Genomic DNA, 18,839 nt, shown 5'->3' with positions numbered 1-18,839 from the left:
TTTTATAAACAATTATGGCCAGCAGGTTACATACACTCATTATGGGCACGTGCAATCATCATGTATGTAGTACAATCAGCTCCAAGAAGCCCAAAATTACTGTGACATTCATACCCATGATGAGTGGGCATGAGTGGATGTAAACCTCTGATAACACATACTGACTACTATTGCTTCTTCCAGCTTTAACTAAATGTATTGTTCTTTGCACTATAGACTGTCTCAAGCTGTAAACATCACTTAGGGCCTTAGGACATATATCTGTGTCCTACGCACTAATATTCTCAATTCAAATACTGCATTTATGGTTCACGTCAGTCTTAGAAGTCGTGTAAATACACAATACAGGCTACACACAAACCATGATAACTAATTATTAGTTTTCCATCATGCCGAGATATTTTGTGTTAAAAGTTTTGTCAAATTGAAAACACCTGTGTGCTGCACACCAGCTCAAATAACCAATAACTGTGAACCCTTTCCTGTTCCATGCCATTAGGCTGTGATCTTGTCTCCCGTTCTTTCAGGTCCCTTGTAAGCAGACACACTTCAGAGTCCCTGCTCTGTTTCTTCAGCTCCTCCGAAATGAGTCGATTATAACAGACAGACCCGTGACTCTGAAAGAAAGTCTCTGTCTCTTTCAGCGGCAGGCTGGCCAGTTGCCTAGTTACTGCTCACTGATGTGTGTAAACCCTATACAGCAATTACCCAGGTATCATAGCACTGCTGCTGGAAAGCGGCGCGGCGAAGCCCTCGCGCCTGCTCCCAACCCACCCCCATAACAGAGATAAGAGGAGTTGAGGGTTTTGATTTGAACCCTCAGCTCTTTGAATCAGCCTTCTCTTATTAAAGAGATGACGACCGACTTAAGAAGAGCAATGAGAAATGCTTCGAAGGAAAAAAACCCATCTGTGATCTCCTGTCTGTCTGCACTAAGATAGTGGGTTAGAGGCTCTGCTGCGCCTGGAGTTAGCTGTATTTAACAATGTATGCACTCACAGACCTGTTAGCAGCTTTAATTAGAAAGTGTTTCTCTAAAAGCAATATACTGGCTGCTGAATCAATAAACCACATATATGTGTATTCATGTGCAGCTCTTCTTTCACACACTTAACATTACACAAGGTGGCTCTCACTGTTCTTGTTGTGCCATCTCTTTAATAGCCTGTTTGCTCAATTCTAGGAAATGTGGTGGTAGCAGGCAAGAACGTGCTTGGATCTCGCTCTCTCTCTCTCTCTCTCTCTCACACACACGCACGCACGCACAGGTTTCTTTTCCTCAGTCAATCGTTTTCCTTGTCTCTCTCATCAGCCCTGGCAGTTCTGCTCTCAGTCCCTTCCTTCCTGTTTCTCCTCCTTTTGCTTCCACATTCACTCATTTTATCTCTACTTTGATCCAAGCCTTCCATCACAGGTCTGCAGTGTGCACTAAAGAGAAAAGCAAGGAAATGCATGACACACCTGACTGATGCAGTGTGTCGCGGCAGGATGGATTGCTCATATACAACCACTGCAAAGCGAGAGTGAAAGCCAAACACCAAGCTGTGAGCTAACCTGGTTTCCCTCTGTGTTTGCAAAAGCAGCATCACACCTCCTCTCATGATTCAGGTGAGTGAGGCAGAGTGCAAATCAAGCAGAGAACATGACCCCCAGGCCCAAAGCGCAGTCCTCTGCTATAAAAAGTCATGTTCATTTCTACTCAGCCCAAAAGACAGTTTGAAGGAGGTTAGGATGGATTAGAGGCAGCATGCTGTGAGTGTGACTTACTGGAGTCCCTGGAGTCTTTAATCAGAAAAAGTCTAGAGTAAGGGCTCATGTAATGCACGCACGCACGCACCAAACAAAGGTCATATTCACTCTGCTTCACTGAGTGAATGGGTTAAATGCAGAGAGGAATTTCCCCACGGGGATCAATAAAGTATACATTATTATTATTATTATTGTTATTATTAAAAGTGATGAAAAAAAGCTGCCACTGTGTTACAAATTGAAGCTGGAGGGAATATCAGAGAAGTTGATAGTAATAAGTAATAACAAACAAATTGCGGAAAAACACACCTGGTTGATTAAACGCTTAAAATATCTTCAGTCCTATTAAAGGACATCCATCTGTTCATTCGATTATCATTACATTCTTTAACTCAACTGGATCAGCACTACATGGTTCATGTCTTAACCTCAGTGTATAGACTGAATAGATGGATGTAACATTCAGCTCTTAAAAGTCAAAGAAGCCAGTGTGGAGGTGTCTTAAACCTGCATTCTACTAAACCTGCGTGACTCCTCTGTTGGCAAACAGAAGATTAGCTGTTTGGAAGTTTATGGTAAAATGATCCTTGCTGGCCTGATGAGTTCATGGCTTCTGTTGCTAGTTTCAAGTCACGCCGCATGCAACGTGATATTCATTTAGTAGATTATGGCCCCCATTACAGTCAGAAAGGGAGGATTAACCATGGTATGCTCACTGGTTAATGACTTGTGAAAGACAAGTGTTTAACTAAAGACAGCGATGGTGAAAATCTTCCGATTTTGGCTTCCCAACAAGAAAATAGTATGTCTTATACAAGCAAATATAAAAACAGACAACAATTAAAATGATACTAAAGTGAAAACAATCTCTGTCCTTACAGCTCAGACCAGCATTTCGGACCAAAACAGATCTCATATTGCCCGATTACATCTATCCTGAAATTTACTGCCCCCCTCTGGCTGCACTTGGTAATTGTCTTTGGAAGCTAGCTTGACTATCAGCTGTTAAATCTCTGTCATTTTTTCTGGGAGCGTTTATGTCATGCTGACAAAGGCTGGAACTGAGAGGAGAGTAGCAGGAGTCGATGTAGGACAGTCATTCCACTTGCTATTAATTTCAATTAAATTGTCTGCAATTCAGCTAGAGGCACAGCAGGTGGCACTTGAGAGATATTTCTCTGAATACTTGAAAGGTGGGATTTCCCATGAAACCCTTCTCTAGCATTCTTTCTATGCTCCTCTTTTACCCTCATCCCTGAACTGTGGAAAGGGCAAATAGCATGTTCAGCCTCCCTGAGCATGGCTCTGATGGGGGCTTCTTCCTGTTAAAAGGGAGTTTTTCCTCCCCTCTGTTGACAAGTGCTAGTTTGCAGGGGATTAGGCAATCATTTGGGTTCGTTCTCTAATATTGCAGGGTCTGTATTTTTCCTCATGACGTCTGTCATTGTAGGCGATACAGCACCCCAGACCAGTACAGACCATTGACCCATTTACTTTACCTTCAATGAGCATGAAAGTTGACCTCTTTGACAAACTTCACAATATTTAGCTTTTTAAGATGCTCAATCTTTTTTTGGCAGTTTGTGTATGTGTATTGCCACACTGTTGTCAGAGATGATGAGGAACTGGAATGCAGTTGGTTCACCCACTCTTCTTACCCATCTGTAAAAGTCTCTGCATGCCATTGATGGTGCATGAGCAGTTACCTGCAAAACGACCTATTCTCATCAGTAACATCTGCACTTGGAAATTAATCCAAACACAGAGCTGTTACACCCCGTCAGTAAGTAAAGTTAACAACAAAAAAAATCAGTGAGCTGTGTCATCAGATCATGTATAATGTAGCATGTTGTCATCAGACCCATGGTTCTCAAAGCGGAATCTGTTAACACCACAGCTCCCTCACAAAGGGATCCAGGGGGGTTTGATGATTCAATTCACTTGATTCTATTTGGATTTCCTATTTATCACCATACACTGTGGAAGAGACACATACCATCCTATTTCTCTCACTTTCAATTTCAACAGCAGACCGTAGCAGATGCATAAACTCTGACCAATCATCTTTTCCAAATGGTGACTCTTTGGACAAAAGACACATCTAGGAGGCAGATTCTGCAGCCCATGAGACAAAGCAAGGCTAAAACGATTCAATCCATCTCACACTAATAGAGAACTCCCAGCAAAAAGAAAGGTTTAAACAAACCCAGGCTTATCCTGGCAGCTGCTGCAGGAGAAATATCACCCACAAAGAACAACTTCTCTGTGAACTGCAGAGTTTTCAGCTGTGTGTGCCGACCACACGTTCAATCAAACATGCAGACGATCGATGTGACCCAGTTTCTGCCTTGGCATCAGCAGAGAGATGTTGTACAGTGAGCTACAGTACTTTAAAGAGCATTTACAGTCTAAGGCAGCAACCAGACAGTTAAAACAATCGTCCCTCAGGAGGTTGTTAAAGCAGCACAACGTACAACTGTTTTCTTTATGAATGTCCTTAAAAAAAATCTCCATACTGCAGCACCTCCCATTCACTACATCCTCACCTGTTTGTGCTGTTATTTTGAGTCTCCCCCTCCGGAGGCAGGAGGTGTGTTAGGCTGCACTGTTTGAACAGGGCACATAGAAAAGGGGAGCGGGCTGACGTTATGTTAATAGAGGTAAAATCAGGAGAAGAGGAATCTGCAGCGCGAATGCTCAAATTAACACACACACACACAAGCTCAAACAATTATAGGCTGAATACGCACAGTGCAAATTTCATTTATTTGCGGACACACACACACTCTCCACTCTGCCTGTCACCCTCAGCCCTTGCTGTGGATCTGCTTTGGGCTGTGGCTCCATCTAGTGAACAAAAATCTGCATCTGGCACAACTACAAAACAGGGCGGTGTTAACAAGAACGCTATTAAACATTACTGTATCCAAAAATGATTATGAGATCTATAGAAAATAAAAAATACAGGAATAATGCTACAAGTCCAATTTTTGTGTTGTCTTCCTTGGTAAATTCACTGATCCTTAAATGAAAGTGAATGGCAAAATCGCCTCTATAACCATGCAAAAAGAATGACTGCACAGTTGTCACTATATCTAACTAACTACATATAATTATAACCTATCAGAATGGAGAATACAGTTTTTTCAAAACAGGCGTATTATACTCGTATTATATACTATATTATATCACAAAGGAGATAGGTATAACAAATTGCTTCCTAGCATTCCATTTAGATGTGTTTGTTCCACTCCTGGCAAAACATACACAGCGGCATGGCTCTGTGAGATGCTTGTGCCATCATCAATGGAGTCATTTCTGCTGCTGTGTTATTTCTGCTATTATAAATATACCATTTACTTTCTGCCAAACCAAACAGCAGAGTTGCAGATGAGTAGCTCTGCACAGTGATGAATCATTTAGTTTTAACTTTAATTGGTGGAGATGCATGGATTGTTGCCAGCTGAAAAGGTAAACGGGTTAAGGAATAACATCAGAGTTCTCTAAAACTTCCCTAAAGCGTCAGAAGGGATGTATTTGAGGATCTATGGCCCATGCTGAATAAAAATCCATTTGATCACATCTTTTCATTCAATCTCCTTATCAGTTGTGTCACTTTTTAAATTTCTTATATAAGACTAGTCAAGCTTTGTTTCATAACATCACAAAGTTACTCCAAAATACTACATAAATCTGACCTTTGTTTACCAGTCTGAGGTCACACATTACGTGTGTGTGCGTGTGTGTGTGTGTGTGTGTGTGTACGTAAATTACCTCAGCAGCCACTGTACACAGTATGAGCTGTGTCTCTGACTCGGGGAAGTAGGATCTGACTTGTGGAGACATGCCAATCAGTGCACAGTTGGTCACAACAGCTATCACACTCATGGCTTCAAAGGCGAGCTACACACAGAGGTAGAAAGACAGCGACAGTTATTCGTTTCCACGAATGGAAACCATACCTGGCAGCTGGGCACAGCACAGAGTCAGTGATATGTCATTTTTAATGGAGTAGCTCTGTTTAGATTAGGACAGCATGTTAAAAACTACAATGACTTGTCAAAGCTTTAATGTTCAGAGTACCCCAATATCATTTCTGAAGGACGTCCAATATAGCAGTAAGGATGTGGAGGATATCTGTGTCCTTTAGTAGTTTAAGGTTGTACAGAAATATTTGTTAAATAAAAAACTACCAAAGATCATTCTTTTCTCATAAACATCAGCAACTGCATTCAAAACTAAATAAAAATACCTGCCAGACTCCAATGTTTGCAGCTGGGTCGGCAAAGGGTCGTTTGAACACTCGACACATCTTGAAGGCGTCAGAGTAAACCTCGGTGATGTTGTTTAACACCACAAGGACAGCAGCCAGAGGAAAGACACAAGAGAACAGACTGACATAACCAAACAGCAGGAAGAGCTCCAGGTAGTCATCAAATGTTCCCTGAGCAGGAATGAGAGCACAGACAGACACACAGACACAAATTAAAGAACACCGCAGAAGATGTCATTTGATTTCTGATTAAAGATCACATGTACTGACCAAGTACGTGCTCATGTCGGCCTCGAGCCGGACCTGCTCTACCAGCGGAAGCTCTTTCTCCTCGTACATTCTTCTCTTCTGGACTTTGCGAATCATCTTTTTGTTGCGTCTCCTCTGCAGCCAGTAGGGTAGGAAGGCCTCCATGAACTGATTCAAGATCTGACTGGTGATCAACAAGGTCGCCAAACTCTGGAAAGAGCGCAGACACAATGAAATATCAACAGAAACCAGGGTAGAGGGAGGTGAGAGAAACAAAAGAAAGGAACTGTAAAAACTGGAGGAGCAGAACGATGGGAAGTAGAATCAAAGAAGGAACGAAGGAGGCAGACCTACCTGTCTGAGAAGCTCCATGTCCTGCATGACAAAGGCAATGTAGAAGAGCGACGCGAAACAGTTGAAGAAGTTGAACTAAAGAAAAAAAGAGTTAAGGCAGTTATGACAAGTGAGGTGGTGATAAGAAAGGCATCAATAAAGTGTACAGTTGGCAGAAAACTGTGGATAACTCATTTCACTCACCACCAAGACTTTGAGCACCAGGTGATTTTGATATGAAGACTCTAGCCTGTGATTTTCTAAACACACGGAAAACATGTCAGCAATAACTCATCGCAATGTTCACAGCAGAAGCTCACTGGATGAAAACCAGTCAATGACTGCCAAAAATCTGGAACTCCAGGACCTGACCAAAGCCTGACTTTTCCTGGGGTCAGCCCTTTAAAAACATTCCTTTTATTTGCCTTAAGAAGCATCTAAGTTACTTTCATGGTGTGTTTGTGTTATTATTTATCTCCAAATTCTGTGAGAATGTTGAATTCTCCTGAAGAATCAGGGCCCATCATACCTCATCAGACCTCATACTACGACATTATCCCAACAATCTAAGTTTGTGCTCACAGGGGATCACATGATTGCTGAGGTTCTCTCTAACATTGTAGGGTTTTATCTTACAATATGTGTTTGGTTGGTTTATCCTATTGATGGCTTCACTTCCATTTACTGAGAGCTGTACTGTATTGTGTTGCTGTCACAAATAAAAAGTTCCTGTGAACAGTGATTGAATGATACAATGGATGAAACTCTAAACCTTTTGATCTCCCTTACTTGTCATAACTACATATAAAATAGTTATCATTCCAAAAGGTTTAATGCAGTTTCTTTGCTAAACCATTTGAAATACACAATTAAAGTCTGTACTTTTATCGTTCATTCATCATTAGCTTTTCATTTATTTAATTAAATCAGGTACACAAACTGATTTACTAATGCAACATGCATTTTACTGCCAATTGCGCTGAGGTTGAACGCTGGGGGGGGAAAAAAAGCACATCTTAATTTGGGGTTAATATGGTGACAGTTGCTGCGCGGAGGAGGAACAAAAGTGTATCGGTTACCAAGCTATCTAATTCTAAATTGGCTCAGTGACCTCAGAGATGACCTGGACCTGGACGACCGGCAACAAAACGTCTTACAACACTTTAGCTTTTGGTGTCTTGAACATACTGTGGCTTCTGTGTCAAGAATTTCACAGCCTGCACTGTGGAGTTCAAAGTGAAATGGCTGAAGAACAAAGAGAACAGATGGATAATGATGTTAACTTTGGACCCTGTCCTGAAAGTAATCAGACCTCGGATGGACATCAAAGCATGGAAAGTCTGAACAGCAGTCCATTTTTAATTTTGATGTTTTGAATTGGTTTCATAGTTTGAAGGTGCTGTTTGCTTTTGTTCTGGTCAATTCATTTACATTCATCAACTTTAAAAACATATATTTCCTTAATAAAGTTTTTATTACACTCAAATGAAATCGTTCTAATTTCAGCAATATGAACAGCGCGGATAGTTTTCACCGTGATCTCATGAGCTGTGCTCTTAAACACATAACTGTTTTTTCATTCATCTGCATGATAATACCTAAGATAGAGATCGCACACACACACACACACACACACACACACACACACACGATTATTGTAGGGTCTTGAGCGTATAATAAAAAATGATTTGGCCTTAAGTCTACCCAATGAGACAAAATGGTGCACACTTAAATAAAGGCAAATCAAGAGACTGCTGAATTAAAACATTTGAATTACAGGAAAACCCTAGCTTCACGCTGCATTGTGAAAACTCATCAGCTGTGGATTCTCTTGTAATATCATCAACAATCAAGCCCTCTAGCCAGAGCTTGTATTAATGCAAGAAACATGGTTTGGTGTGAATGCACAATAATGAAAAAGTCGACTTACCCCATTCAGTGAGGAACTCGGCAGCATATCTGTAGATGAGGTTCATCGCCTCTATGACCACAGCATAGATGATACTAGGGATGAATAGCAGAATGTGTGTCCAGAATGTGGGGTTCTCATCATAGATGGACAGAGCCCACCCCTCCATCTGGAAGTAGATCATCATGATGTAGAGGGACAGGTAGAGGCAAAGCAGGACGAAGGGCAGAGACACAAGGTAGACACGCAGGTGCCTCTTGGTGGTGGGGTAGATGGGCTCTGCACGTCCCGTCACAGGGTTGTGACCAAGCACGCCGTGAAATCCAGGCCGAGGTTCTTCAAAGGCCTTTTTTCTGCACAGTGTGCCCCAGTAGTAGGCTAGTGAGGCACTGCGTCGCTTCCATAACTGGTGGGCACAAAGGTTCAGCAAGTCAGCTGAAGCATTTTAAAATTCTGTTACGATTTTAATAAACACTTTTGGAGTTAAGACCACATTGCAAGCAGCAGAGGGTAATATTTTCCTTTACAATTAAAGGGTCAATTTTCTCTCTTGTTTAGTGTATAAAAGAATGAAAAGTTACAACCACACATCACAGTTAAACTTCTGAAGTGCTTGAAAAGATTCAATCCCTTTACATCAAAGAGCTGAAGATTCACTTCTGCCGCTCCTGTTTTAACCCCTCCACCACCCCAGCATCCACCTGCAGGCTTTGGAGCATATTTACTCATCACTGCCCAATTTCTATGTGTATCATATTTTTAGGATGGTGAACTTTGTGCCTCCACACACCAAACTATATTCTGCAGCCATCACAGATTAATAGATCAATAGGTAGAACAATATCATACTGCATACTGTTTCATGTCTCCTTACCTCCAAGATAACAGTGCACCAGATCAAGTTGAAGACAGCAAAGACTACATATTTGTCATAGTCCTCCCAGTCAAACAGATAGTAAGGCACCCCAATGAGGGCCATAGGCACCAGCGCAAAGGTGAAGTACTCCAGGAAGCCAAAGTAGAGAGCCTGGCCCTCACCATAGTAGTGTCTGATGTCGTCTGGGGATAGAGATGAAAGAGTCAGTAGTGATCAGGAGCACTGACAGTGCATCGCTCCAATTACAGTCTGGGGACATATTAGAAATGCAGATGTACAGAGACCTGTTTTGCAAGTGTGCATGCTCCATAACGTGGACTGTTCGTTTTAATCACACAATGTATTCAAGAGTGACCATGAAAAATAATGGCACAAGATGCACTTACCCAGAGGCTGAAGCGACACCTTCACTTTTTTATACCAGGAAAAAGAAAGCCTCTTGAGTTCTTCGTTTTCATGCAGAGGAAACATCTGGATTAAGATCCCTTTGGAGAGCAGTCTGCGAACTAAGATGCAAGTAAAGAAAACAACAAAAAAGAGCATGTTACTTTCTGTCTCACCCCCCACTCTAGTCATGCACAGTGATGATAAAACAGGAAGTTTTTACTCAAACTTGTGAATTATTTGGAAGATATTCCACATGAAAACCTTCTGGCTGCATTTACATCCTTCTCTTGAGTTTTTCTGAACTCACTTTCCCAACTAAATAAACATGCATTTCATTTTGTAAAACAAGGGCAGGCTAACAATAGCTGGGAGCCGCCCCATTCCACACAATACAATAATGACTATAGCAATAATTACTATTGTCCAATATGCAGCAGCTAAATACGAGCACATGAAAGCGCTATCATTTCATCTGCCATTTTTTGAGTGCATCATTTGTCAAAAAATAATTACATTCTATTTTAACACGATTTGTCAAACACAGGCGTTGAATAGAGGCACCCTATCTTCACTGCAAGTTCATTGGTTCCTTATCTCACTTTGGGACTATTTCACTGCATTTGCATATTTATTGTTTCCATACTGAAGACAGACGAAGGGAGGGGGTTGCAGAGATAGCGAGGTGGAAGGAGGACACAGTCTGTGTTCAGTCTACAGTCTGCTACCGTTACTACTACAGGAATCTCTAAATCAAACCGCAAGCAAGTGTGGATGAACCACAGGAGAGGCTCAAACAGTCAAATCTGTCACAGGCTGAAACTGAGAAAAAAAATAGGAGTGAAATTATCTAATCTGTGTATCAGCTAATAAAAACATACTCTGCTGTGGCTAATGTTGTTATAAACAGGTTCTAACAAATGTCTTTCTGATAGTTTTATGATTAAATGCCGAGTGTATATTTAACTAAGGTTGAGGAGTGATAAATCATTTCGCCTCGACTAAACCACGATTTACACAATGTGTTCTCTTTGTGCATCAAACAGACCAAAATGAAAACAGTCAAGTCTCTAAGATGAGAAGCTGGACCTGCATTCCTATACAAATGAAATGACTGATCAATTATCAAAATGTTTATCTGTAAGCGACAGAATGAAAAACAGTTTAGGGGAAGAGGACAAGCATAAAATCGGCCACAGCATCAAAACCCTGTATGATAATACACTGCCATGTTTTACTCACATCACCTGTGTGTGGTTTTACTTCTGAGGTTGATCAGTTTCCCAGTTTTATTCTGGGATGTCTGCACATCCTAATTTAGTACAGTTTCCTGGAATTTCAGCTGTTAAATTCAGCAGTGCTATGAAGTACCGGCAATCTGTCCAGCATGCACCCTGCCCACCTTCAGCTGGATAAGCAACAAAGAATATGTATGCATGAAAGAAGGAACTAGATGAGACCATTTTCTTTTGTCTTCCTGTGAGTGAAATACACAACATCAGCAAACTGATCACTGCAAAGTTCATTTGAAACAGATTGAGACATGAACACAGACTCACTGATAGATTTCCCAGGGTAGAGCTTGGCATGACTGTATCCTGGAACATTAGTCTCCTCTTTGGCTCGCAGCATGTTCAGCTCATGCTTGATAACATACTGACACTCAGCCATACTGAGGAAGCTGTCTCCATCCCCTGAAGAGATGGAACAGAAACACAGTGCCATTCACCACAAAGGCATGTTTTCACAGGCTGTTACAGTGACGCCACTCATTTCAGACAGAGTATGTGAGCAGTGATGAGACTCAGGGGCAGTGATCAGATTGATTTGTGTTGAAGAAGAATCAAATGATGCATTAAATTCCCCTTATTTATGCAAGTCTGCACAGAGCTGACTTAACAAGGACGCTGATAAATATGGTAGTGATACGAGTTACCGCTGACTGACTGTTTAAGGTTTCTGAAAACCAGCTAACACAAAGAAAGCCTGGCTGTGTTAAACTGCAAGGCTGCAAGTTAACAATAACAATAAGATGCTAGTCTAAAGCATACATTTTCACAAACTAAACAGTAGACTTGCCTTTAAAATCTTTGAAGTTGTGTTTGCTGGCAAAAGTGAAGGCTCTCATGGACCCGTCAGTACACTCCTTAAAGAGCCCCAGATCTTCTGCACCACAGAGCAGCCTCTGCATGGAGGCCCCCACCAAAAACATGTTGGGGTTTTCCTTCTCTTCCACCCCGATTCCAGGTCCCAACTGCTCCACCAGCAGCTCAGCACCTGGAAGAAATTACAGGATGACTAATACCACGTCAAACAAGGGAAGATGATTCGAGGGGCGCAGATGATCTTCCACACCTCCATTCTGTTGCCGGTCTCTTATCCTGCTCAGCAACCAGGCAATGGCCTCCTCCTTGGTGTCTGAGGCCAGCTCCAGCACCACCAGAGGAGCGAACCTGGAGCCACTGCTGTCTACTGACGACTCCTGCAGCATCGTCCCTCCTCCCAGGAAACCTGCATGACAGAAACGTCCTTATTTCCTTGAGTCCCAAGTGTGAAATACAGCACAGACTGCTGTAGAACAAGCTTTGCTTTGAACAACCAACAGTAATTATTGTTATTGCCAATAAACAGAAACACTGCTATCTGCTAGAAAGGCCTGTTTGTCACTATCATCTTCAATTTCAGTGTACTGCAAGGCTGGCAGGGCAAGCTGAGCTCGTGCTAGGCCTAATCATCAGAAGTTTCTGTATTTCTACAATTCTGGGAGCTGGAGCCTATCACAGCTGTCATAGGGCGAGAGGCAGGGTACACCTTGGACAGGTCGCCAGTCTGTCACAAAGTTAGCTTATAGACGCAGACAGCTATACACACCCACATTCTCTTGTAATATTATAGAAAAAAAACCTATCTAGTAATATAGATGAAATAAAATTTGCCATTAACATCATGTATGCCATTGTACATGATGACAATTTTTCTTTAGGGACTCGCAGTAGAAGTACTTTGCTATTTTTCTTTCTTAAGTCAAGTCTGAATACAATAACAAAGTCTGTTCTTGTTTTCTTGGGCTCCCTGTCTCATCCTATTCACAGACTCCTAGAATTCCTGCTGTGCTGTACAACAAATTCAAAATGTCTTTACATGACTAATGTAGTGTGTGAAATGACATCTTGGCCCAAAACAGGTAAAGAAATGACAGATAAAGTCACAATGTTCATTGAACAGGTTTACACAAGGTGTGTCAAAGCTACCCCTCCTTAGTCTGAACAGGGACCTCCCTGCAATAAAATCAACTAATCATACATGGTGGAATCTGTACTGTGGGTCTGCTGCAGATCAGCTCATGTATGACCTGTAAGGAGAGACAGACCCAGAGTACAGACAGAAACAGCTGAGACTGCTGTACCCAGAAAGGGAGGAGCCTGTGTGTTAAAGAAAGCCCTGACATGCTGACTGCTACTCCTTCCGTACTTGTGTGTGTGTGTGTGTGTGTGTGTCGTTCAGGCCAGCACAACACTCACCCAAATCTGTGTATGAAGCGGCAGTGTTCCAGGCTCAGGCCGGGAACCGTGATCATCTATTGTGAACAGTAAGAAAAGAGAAGAGCGTGTGGTGTTGTAAGCGTGCTGCACCCGGTGTTCCACGTCACAGAGCAGCACTGTCAGCTGTCACACCCACATCTGCCCCACTCCTCCTGTAGGGAACTTTAACACGGATCAGCGTTTTTTGTTTGTTTGGTTTTTACTGAAGCTAATTTCTGAGCTCTCTGTGGTGGTCCTCAAAATAAATAAATAAATCGGTAGTTTTTAAAACTGACATTTTTGCAGTCAACTTGTAACACTATCACTTCCTGTAAAAGAGTTAGGAAAGGTTGAAGAGTTTATTTTATAAACCACGTTGAGGTGACTGCTGTGATTTCACGCTTTATAAATAAAACTGAAGGAAACTGAATAATGTCCTGACACATTTCATCCAAACCAAACAAAAGATGGACACAGCCACGTGACATCGCATCCTCAAGTTACCCGACTACAGGAAAGGGTGGAGTGCTAAGCTATCTGGTATTAGCAAGCTGCATTCGTAAAGTGAGGAGCACAGGTTCTCATGTCTAATTAGTGCTGAGTAACAGACTGATGAAAGTTAAAGTAAAAGTGAAGCACGAACATGTCTCTCACACACAAAATAACCCATAATATTAATCAAATAATCCATTAAAATTGCTCCGATACGCACAACCACAGGCGAAGAAGAGGCCTAGCTCCGCCTACCCGTGTCCCAAACACCTGTCAGTCACAGCAGCCACACCTCTAACTGTATTTATCATCTAGGCAGATGAGTTATCAAAGACTAAGTATTGTTTCCAGTGCTGTGAGGCGTTTTAACATGGAAGTGTATGGAGACTGACTCAACATCCAAATTAGATTTTCTTATTTATTATGTACAGATGTTAGCCTGGTGGCAGTGTTGGAGCACATGTGAGAGTAACAATGAGAGTGAGAGTACTAAAATTCAATATGATTCATGCTCTGAGCGCCACATATATTCAAATTTTTATTAAAGAGTATGTAGCGCTGATGGTCAGAAGCCCTGAAATATCATCTACAACAGGGTTCAATTAAAATGTGCAGTTCAGTTAGAGGAAATTATTGACTGTGATAATCCTCCTTTCTGCCACTTAGAATGACTAAAATTTACAAAGTGGACTTAATGTTTTATTCAATATTACCCAAAATTAGTGACTAGGCCCATAAAGTTATAAAAAAAACTGTTGACCAATGCTAGGAGTGAGCGCTGCGTTCCTATTTCTATAGCAATGAGAGGCACACAGGTATCGCCCTCTAGTGCCCATTAAAAAGAATTACAGTATAGGATATTTCCACAGACCCAGAAGCTATATCCACCTTTTATACAGTTTATGGGTATCTGAACCATATGTCGTAAAAAATAAAAATAAATAATAAATAATAATCTGTTGGATTGTGGAAGATGGATGTGGTGACTGTGATATCAGGTATATTAGTTTGCTCTTGGAAGTCCCAGCTGAAGGTTAAACTTCACTATGATTTCAGATGGGTTTTTACCTTATTAAGATATTTTTTACTGTCTACGCTACTGCTGTATGTACTGTGTGCACACACACACATGCAGTCCTACCAATGCTGTCACACTATTTGAATGATTTGATAGAACAAAGAGATGTAAGAATGAAGTAGGGCTGGGCGATATAGCCTAAAATCCATATCGCGATATAATTTGAAGCACGTGCGGTAACGATATATACCGCGATATATTCTTTTCTTCTGTATAATGTATTTTACATACTACAAGGCACACTTAAAATCCTTTAATTTTCTCAAAAATCGAGAGTGTGCCTTATGTATGAATTCTGGTTGTGCTTACTGACCTCGAACCGATTTGGGCGTGCAGAAATCTGTTAAAAATGTTTTAGTACAACTTTGGTAAGCCACACTGCTTGATGGATTGTCAAGAGCATTACGGCTGCCGTAGTGAGGAGCTTCCATGAAAACAGAATTTATTAAATATAACGGAGTTAGAAGTTAACAGGAAGTTAGCTCGCTAGTTTCCACCTAAACATGACATACCATGTTCTGACTGAGATTTCTGAAACTAATTAAAACGTACAGCTCTGCTGCCACTTCCAACATAAATGAAGACAGAAAACTAACAGCAGTGGCGTTTGCAGGGTTACTGAAATTGGACTACCTGGTATATAATGTTGTGCTACGTGATTGCTAGCGACACAGCTATGTTAGCATAACATTAGCACAGTGAAGCTGGAGGATGAACACCAACTTTTTTTCCACTCGATAAAAGTTAACGTGAGGGATTCTGTATGAACAAATGCAATCGCATAGCAGGATGCTATACACGGGCCAGACTTCAGTCAGGAGAACAACTAAGATTATTCATCCACAAGGTTAGTTATTAATATACTGCAACAACATGGGAATAGAACAGCTGCGAGCGAATTCAACATTAATCAATCAATGTTACGGAAGTGGAGGAAGCGCAGTTTTTGGCTTTCCCCATATTTCAAACGTGCTTCATCTCTTTGCTATTACTGTCGCCCGGCATAATTTGCAGATGATAATGGTTGTAGCCGCTGCGATGCTTTCGACCAAAACAGGCGCAGCTTGATGACATCATCAACATGCGCTATCGCGATATAGTCAAAATCTCTATCGTTGGCCAGATTTATATCGTTTCTATCGCCCACCCCTAGAATGAAGCACATATACATACTAACAATGTTAAATATAACCAAATTTACAGTGATCAGAACAGGTACCCTAACCACATGCTATGTTATTTTTAGCCTACGTATTGTCTCCAGAGGTTCAAGTATTACCAGTTTTACAGGTAACAGTTGAACTTTCCACTGATCTCTCACGCTTCCAGTTTTGTTAAAAAGAAAAACAGCCTTTGTATATTTCATTAATATAGCTCTGTGTGTGTGATCGATCACATAATTTCCACTATCCTGGCCCACGCCTGTGCAGCTTTAAGTGACAACACCTGTGTGGGTGTGCAGAGTCTTTAATGAGTGTGGTTTAAAACTCAAATCCCATAGCTTGTTGAGTTGACTTTGGATAGCTTTCTGTTAGGGATTATAATCAGTAACTGTTTTCATTTTATAATCCAGTTAACTCGTAATGAAGGTAGCAGGATTATTTCTGTTATTATTTACACCGAACACTGAAACATTTTCTGCAGTTACACAACAAATCTTCATGCTTCATCCTGACTGTGTCAGATTTTGAAAAAAAAAAAAGGCAACTATCTTAGTATTTTACACAACTTTCCTTAGGGTTGAGTAAATTTATATTATATATATATATATATATATATATATATATATATATATATATATATATATATATATATATATATATATATATATATATATATATATATATATATTTTTTTTTTTTTTTTTTTTTTTTTTTTTTGAACTCCTTTTAATTAGGAGTTTAAAAACAGCAATCGCTATGCTATGACTGCAAGAATCTGTTATAGTTCTGTAGTCTTGCTCCCACTTTTATTTGAATACTGGTGTCTGTCAGGAAGATTACACAAAAATAAAAAAAAAATAAAAAAATTGGTCAACACGGTTGAAGAGATTAAACAAAGTTATAACATATAGGAGGAGGAGGATTCAGGGATAACAGGGATCACCCCTGATGGCCATTAGAAAAAAATGCAGGTTTACCCCGGACCTAAATATATACATTTAGAGAAATTACGGGAAAATTAACAACTCCAGTACTGTGCAAAAGTCTTGATTCACCCCTGATTTCTTTGTATTTTGGTTACAAATGCACAGAGTTTGTTGTTACTTTAAAGTGGTCTTGAGCAATATTTCTCCAGCCTTCTAAAGGTACAAAGAAAAACTTTGTAAATATATGTTTACAAAGTTTTTCTTTGTAAACATATATTTATTGGATTTTATATTCATAAATATCCAACACTTTAAACATCTTGAACATATGGCAGTAAGAAAGCAATAAAACCACAAGATACCCAAAAAACAAAAAGAAATAATTTTTAAAGAAAAGAGAAGGGAAAAAACCCCCAAAACAAACCAACAACAACAACAACAAAAATAACAAAACAGGAAAAAAACAAAATAAACATGGTACTTTAAAAGTTTTTCTTTGGACATCAACTAGTCTTCACTAATACTTACAGTCCATGTATGTGTGTCATTAAAAAAATTAAGGAAACTGGACAGATGAGAGCAAAAGTAGTAGTGACAGACCCCCCCCCCCCAAAAAAATATATAAAAAAATAAAATAAAATAAAATGTATCAATACCAGATGAGAGTCATGAAATAAGACAAAAAAAATCCATCAAAGACCCAGGACTTTCAGTCTGATCCAGCTACGGTTCACTGAAACCATCTGAAACAGCCTCAGTGGAAGCATGGAAGAAGCTGTTGTTTAGTAAATGAAACAGAGCAAAGGCTGAGGTATGCCAACATACACAATAACTGGACTGAAAACCAGTGGAGTGAAAAATCCACATTTGAATTTTTTTGGTTCGATTTTTTTCAATACGTAAAGAAAAGGTCAGAATCAAAGTACAACAGTGACTAACTACAGCCATGTGGAAAACACAGTGGAGGCATGGTGGTGTTGAAGATCTTGTCAAAACTGGTAGAATTATGAATGCAGAAAAGATTTGTCCATCTGGAGAACTTCTGATTGATAACAGCTAAATATTTAATTGCGGCAATGATCCCAAAAACACTGTGAATGCAGTAAAGGCATACCTTGATGGAAACAAATATAATGGTACACATCCATCCATCATGGATTGGCCTCCCTGGAGCCCGAATCTCAGCGTTATTGAAGCAGTGTGTGATCATCTTCACAAACGGAATGAAAGGCAAACACCCTTCAAGAAGCCTGTTTTTGAAGACCACTTAAATAAATAACAAAGCAAGCGGCCTCAGAGAGTTCAGCTGTGTGGAAAAATAAATGTTGTCATACCAAATATTGACTTTTAAGTCTGTACACTGTGCTTCTGATTATGTTTGCACATAAATCACATCCCATTCGCCTAGCACAATCTAAACGATGTGTGGCTCAAGACTTTTGCACAACACTGTAAATAAAACTTTTTTCTACACGTATCTTTCACGCTGCAGGTTACATGTGCATGAGTACCTATCCCCATTAAATGTAAGACCTGAAATATCAGATCAGCAAGATAAATGAGTTTAAAGACCGTTGAGAACATTTCTAACGACTTGCAGGATGATTCACCGTAAGAACTGAACCGAAGAGCTGAACAGCAGCAGCTGCCCGCGCAAGCTCAACGCTCTTGTGTTACTTTTAAATACCCGAGTAATGTAAAACAAGGAACACAAAACGGAGTTTAAATACTTACCAAGACCCACTTCCCCGATCAGCAGCAATGTTTAGACATGACAGACACGCCAGTTCCGCAAACTCTTCCTGGGTGCGTTTGTTTTACGCTACTAGGAAGAAACGAAGCGGAGATAGGTGGATCCACAGTAGGAATAACACCCCCCCCCCCT

At 40.5% G+C, this 18,839-nt stretch overlaps 1 protein-coding gene across 3 annotated transcripts in view; it reads right to left on the bottom strand.

The window, feature by feature from the left end:
• The window catches only part of ano10a (anoctamin 10a), a 37,298-nt gene that overhangs the window by 17,964 nt on the left and 495 nt on the right, over positions 1-18,839 (bottom strand). Inside the window, exons 1-13 of one of the 3 annotated variants that reach the window (XM_084943624.1) lie at positions 18,689-18,793; positions 13,296-13,351; positions 12,130-12,285; positions 11,854-12,051; positions 11,334-11,468; positions 9,777-9,896; positions 9,388-9,572; positions 8,535-8,919; positions 6,809-6,864; positions 6,626-6,700; positions 6,293-6,481; positions 6,002-6,193; positions 5,524-5,652 (exon numbers count right to left, since the gene is read on the bottom strand). In XM_084943624.1, coding sequence (XP_084799750.1) covers positions 5,524-5,652; positions 6,002-6,193; positions 6,293-6,481; positions 6,626-6,700; positions 6,809-6,864; positions 8,535-8,919; positions 9,388-9,572; positions 9,777-9,896; positions 11,334-11,468; positions 11,854-12,051; positions 12,130-12,265 — 1,800 coding nt within the window. In that variant the 5' untranslated portion in view covers positions 12,266-12,285; positions 13,296-13,351; positions 18,689-18,793. Of the gene's footprint in view, positions 1-5,523; positions 5,653-6,001; positions 6,194-6,292; positions 6,482-6,625; positions 6,701-6,808; positions 6,865-8,534; positions 8,920-9,387; positions 9,573-9,776; positions 9,897-11,333; positions 11,469-11,853; positions 12,052-12,129; positions 12,286-13,295; positions 13,352-18,688; positions 18,794-18,839 lie in introns of those variants that run through there. The other 2 variants (XM_084943622.1, XM_084943623.1) reach the window with 2 other exon arrangements.

This window comes from Perissodus microlepis, chromosome 11 (assembly GCF_051167445.1).
Source record: "Perissodus microlepis isolate ML-2025 ecotype Zambia chromosome 11, ASM5116744v1, whole genome shotgun sequence".
NCBI classification, from domain to species: Eukaryota; Metazoa; Chordata; class Actinopteri; order Cichliformes; family Cichlidae; genus Perissodus; species Perissodus microlepis.
This window is presented reverse-complemented; position numbering and strand designations above follow the sequence as displayed.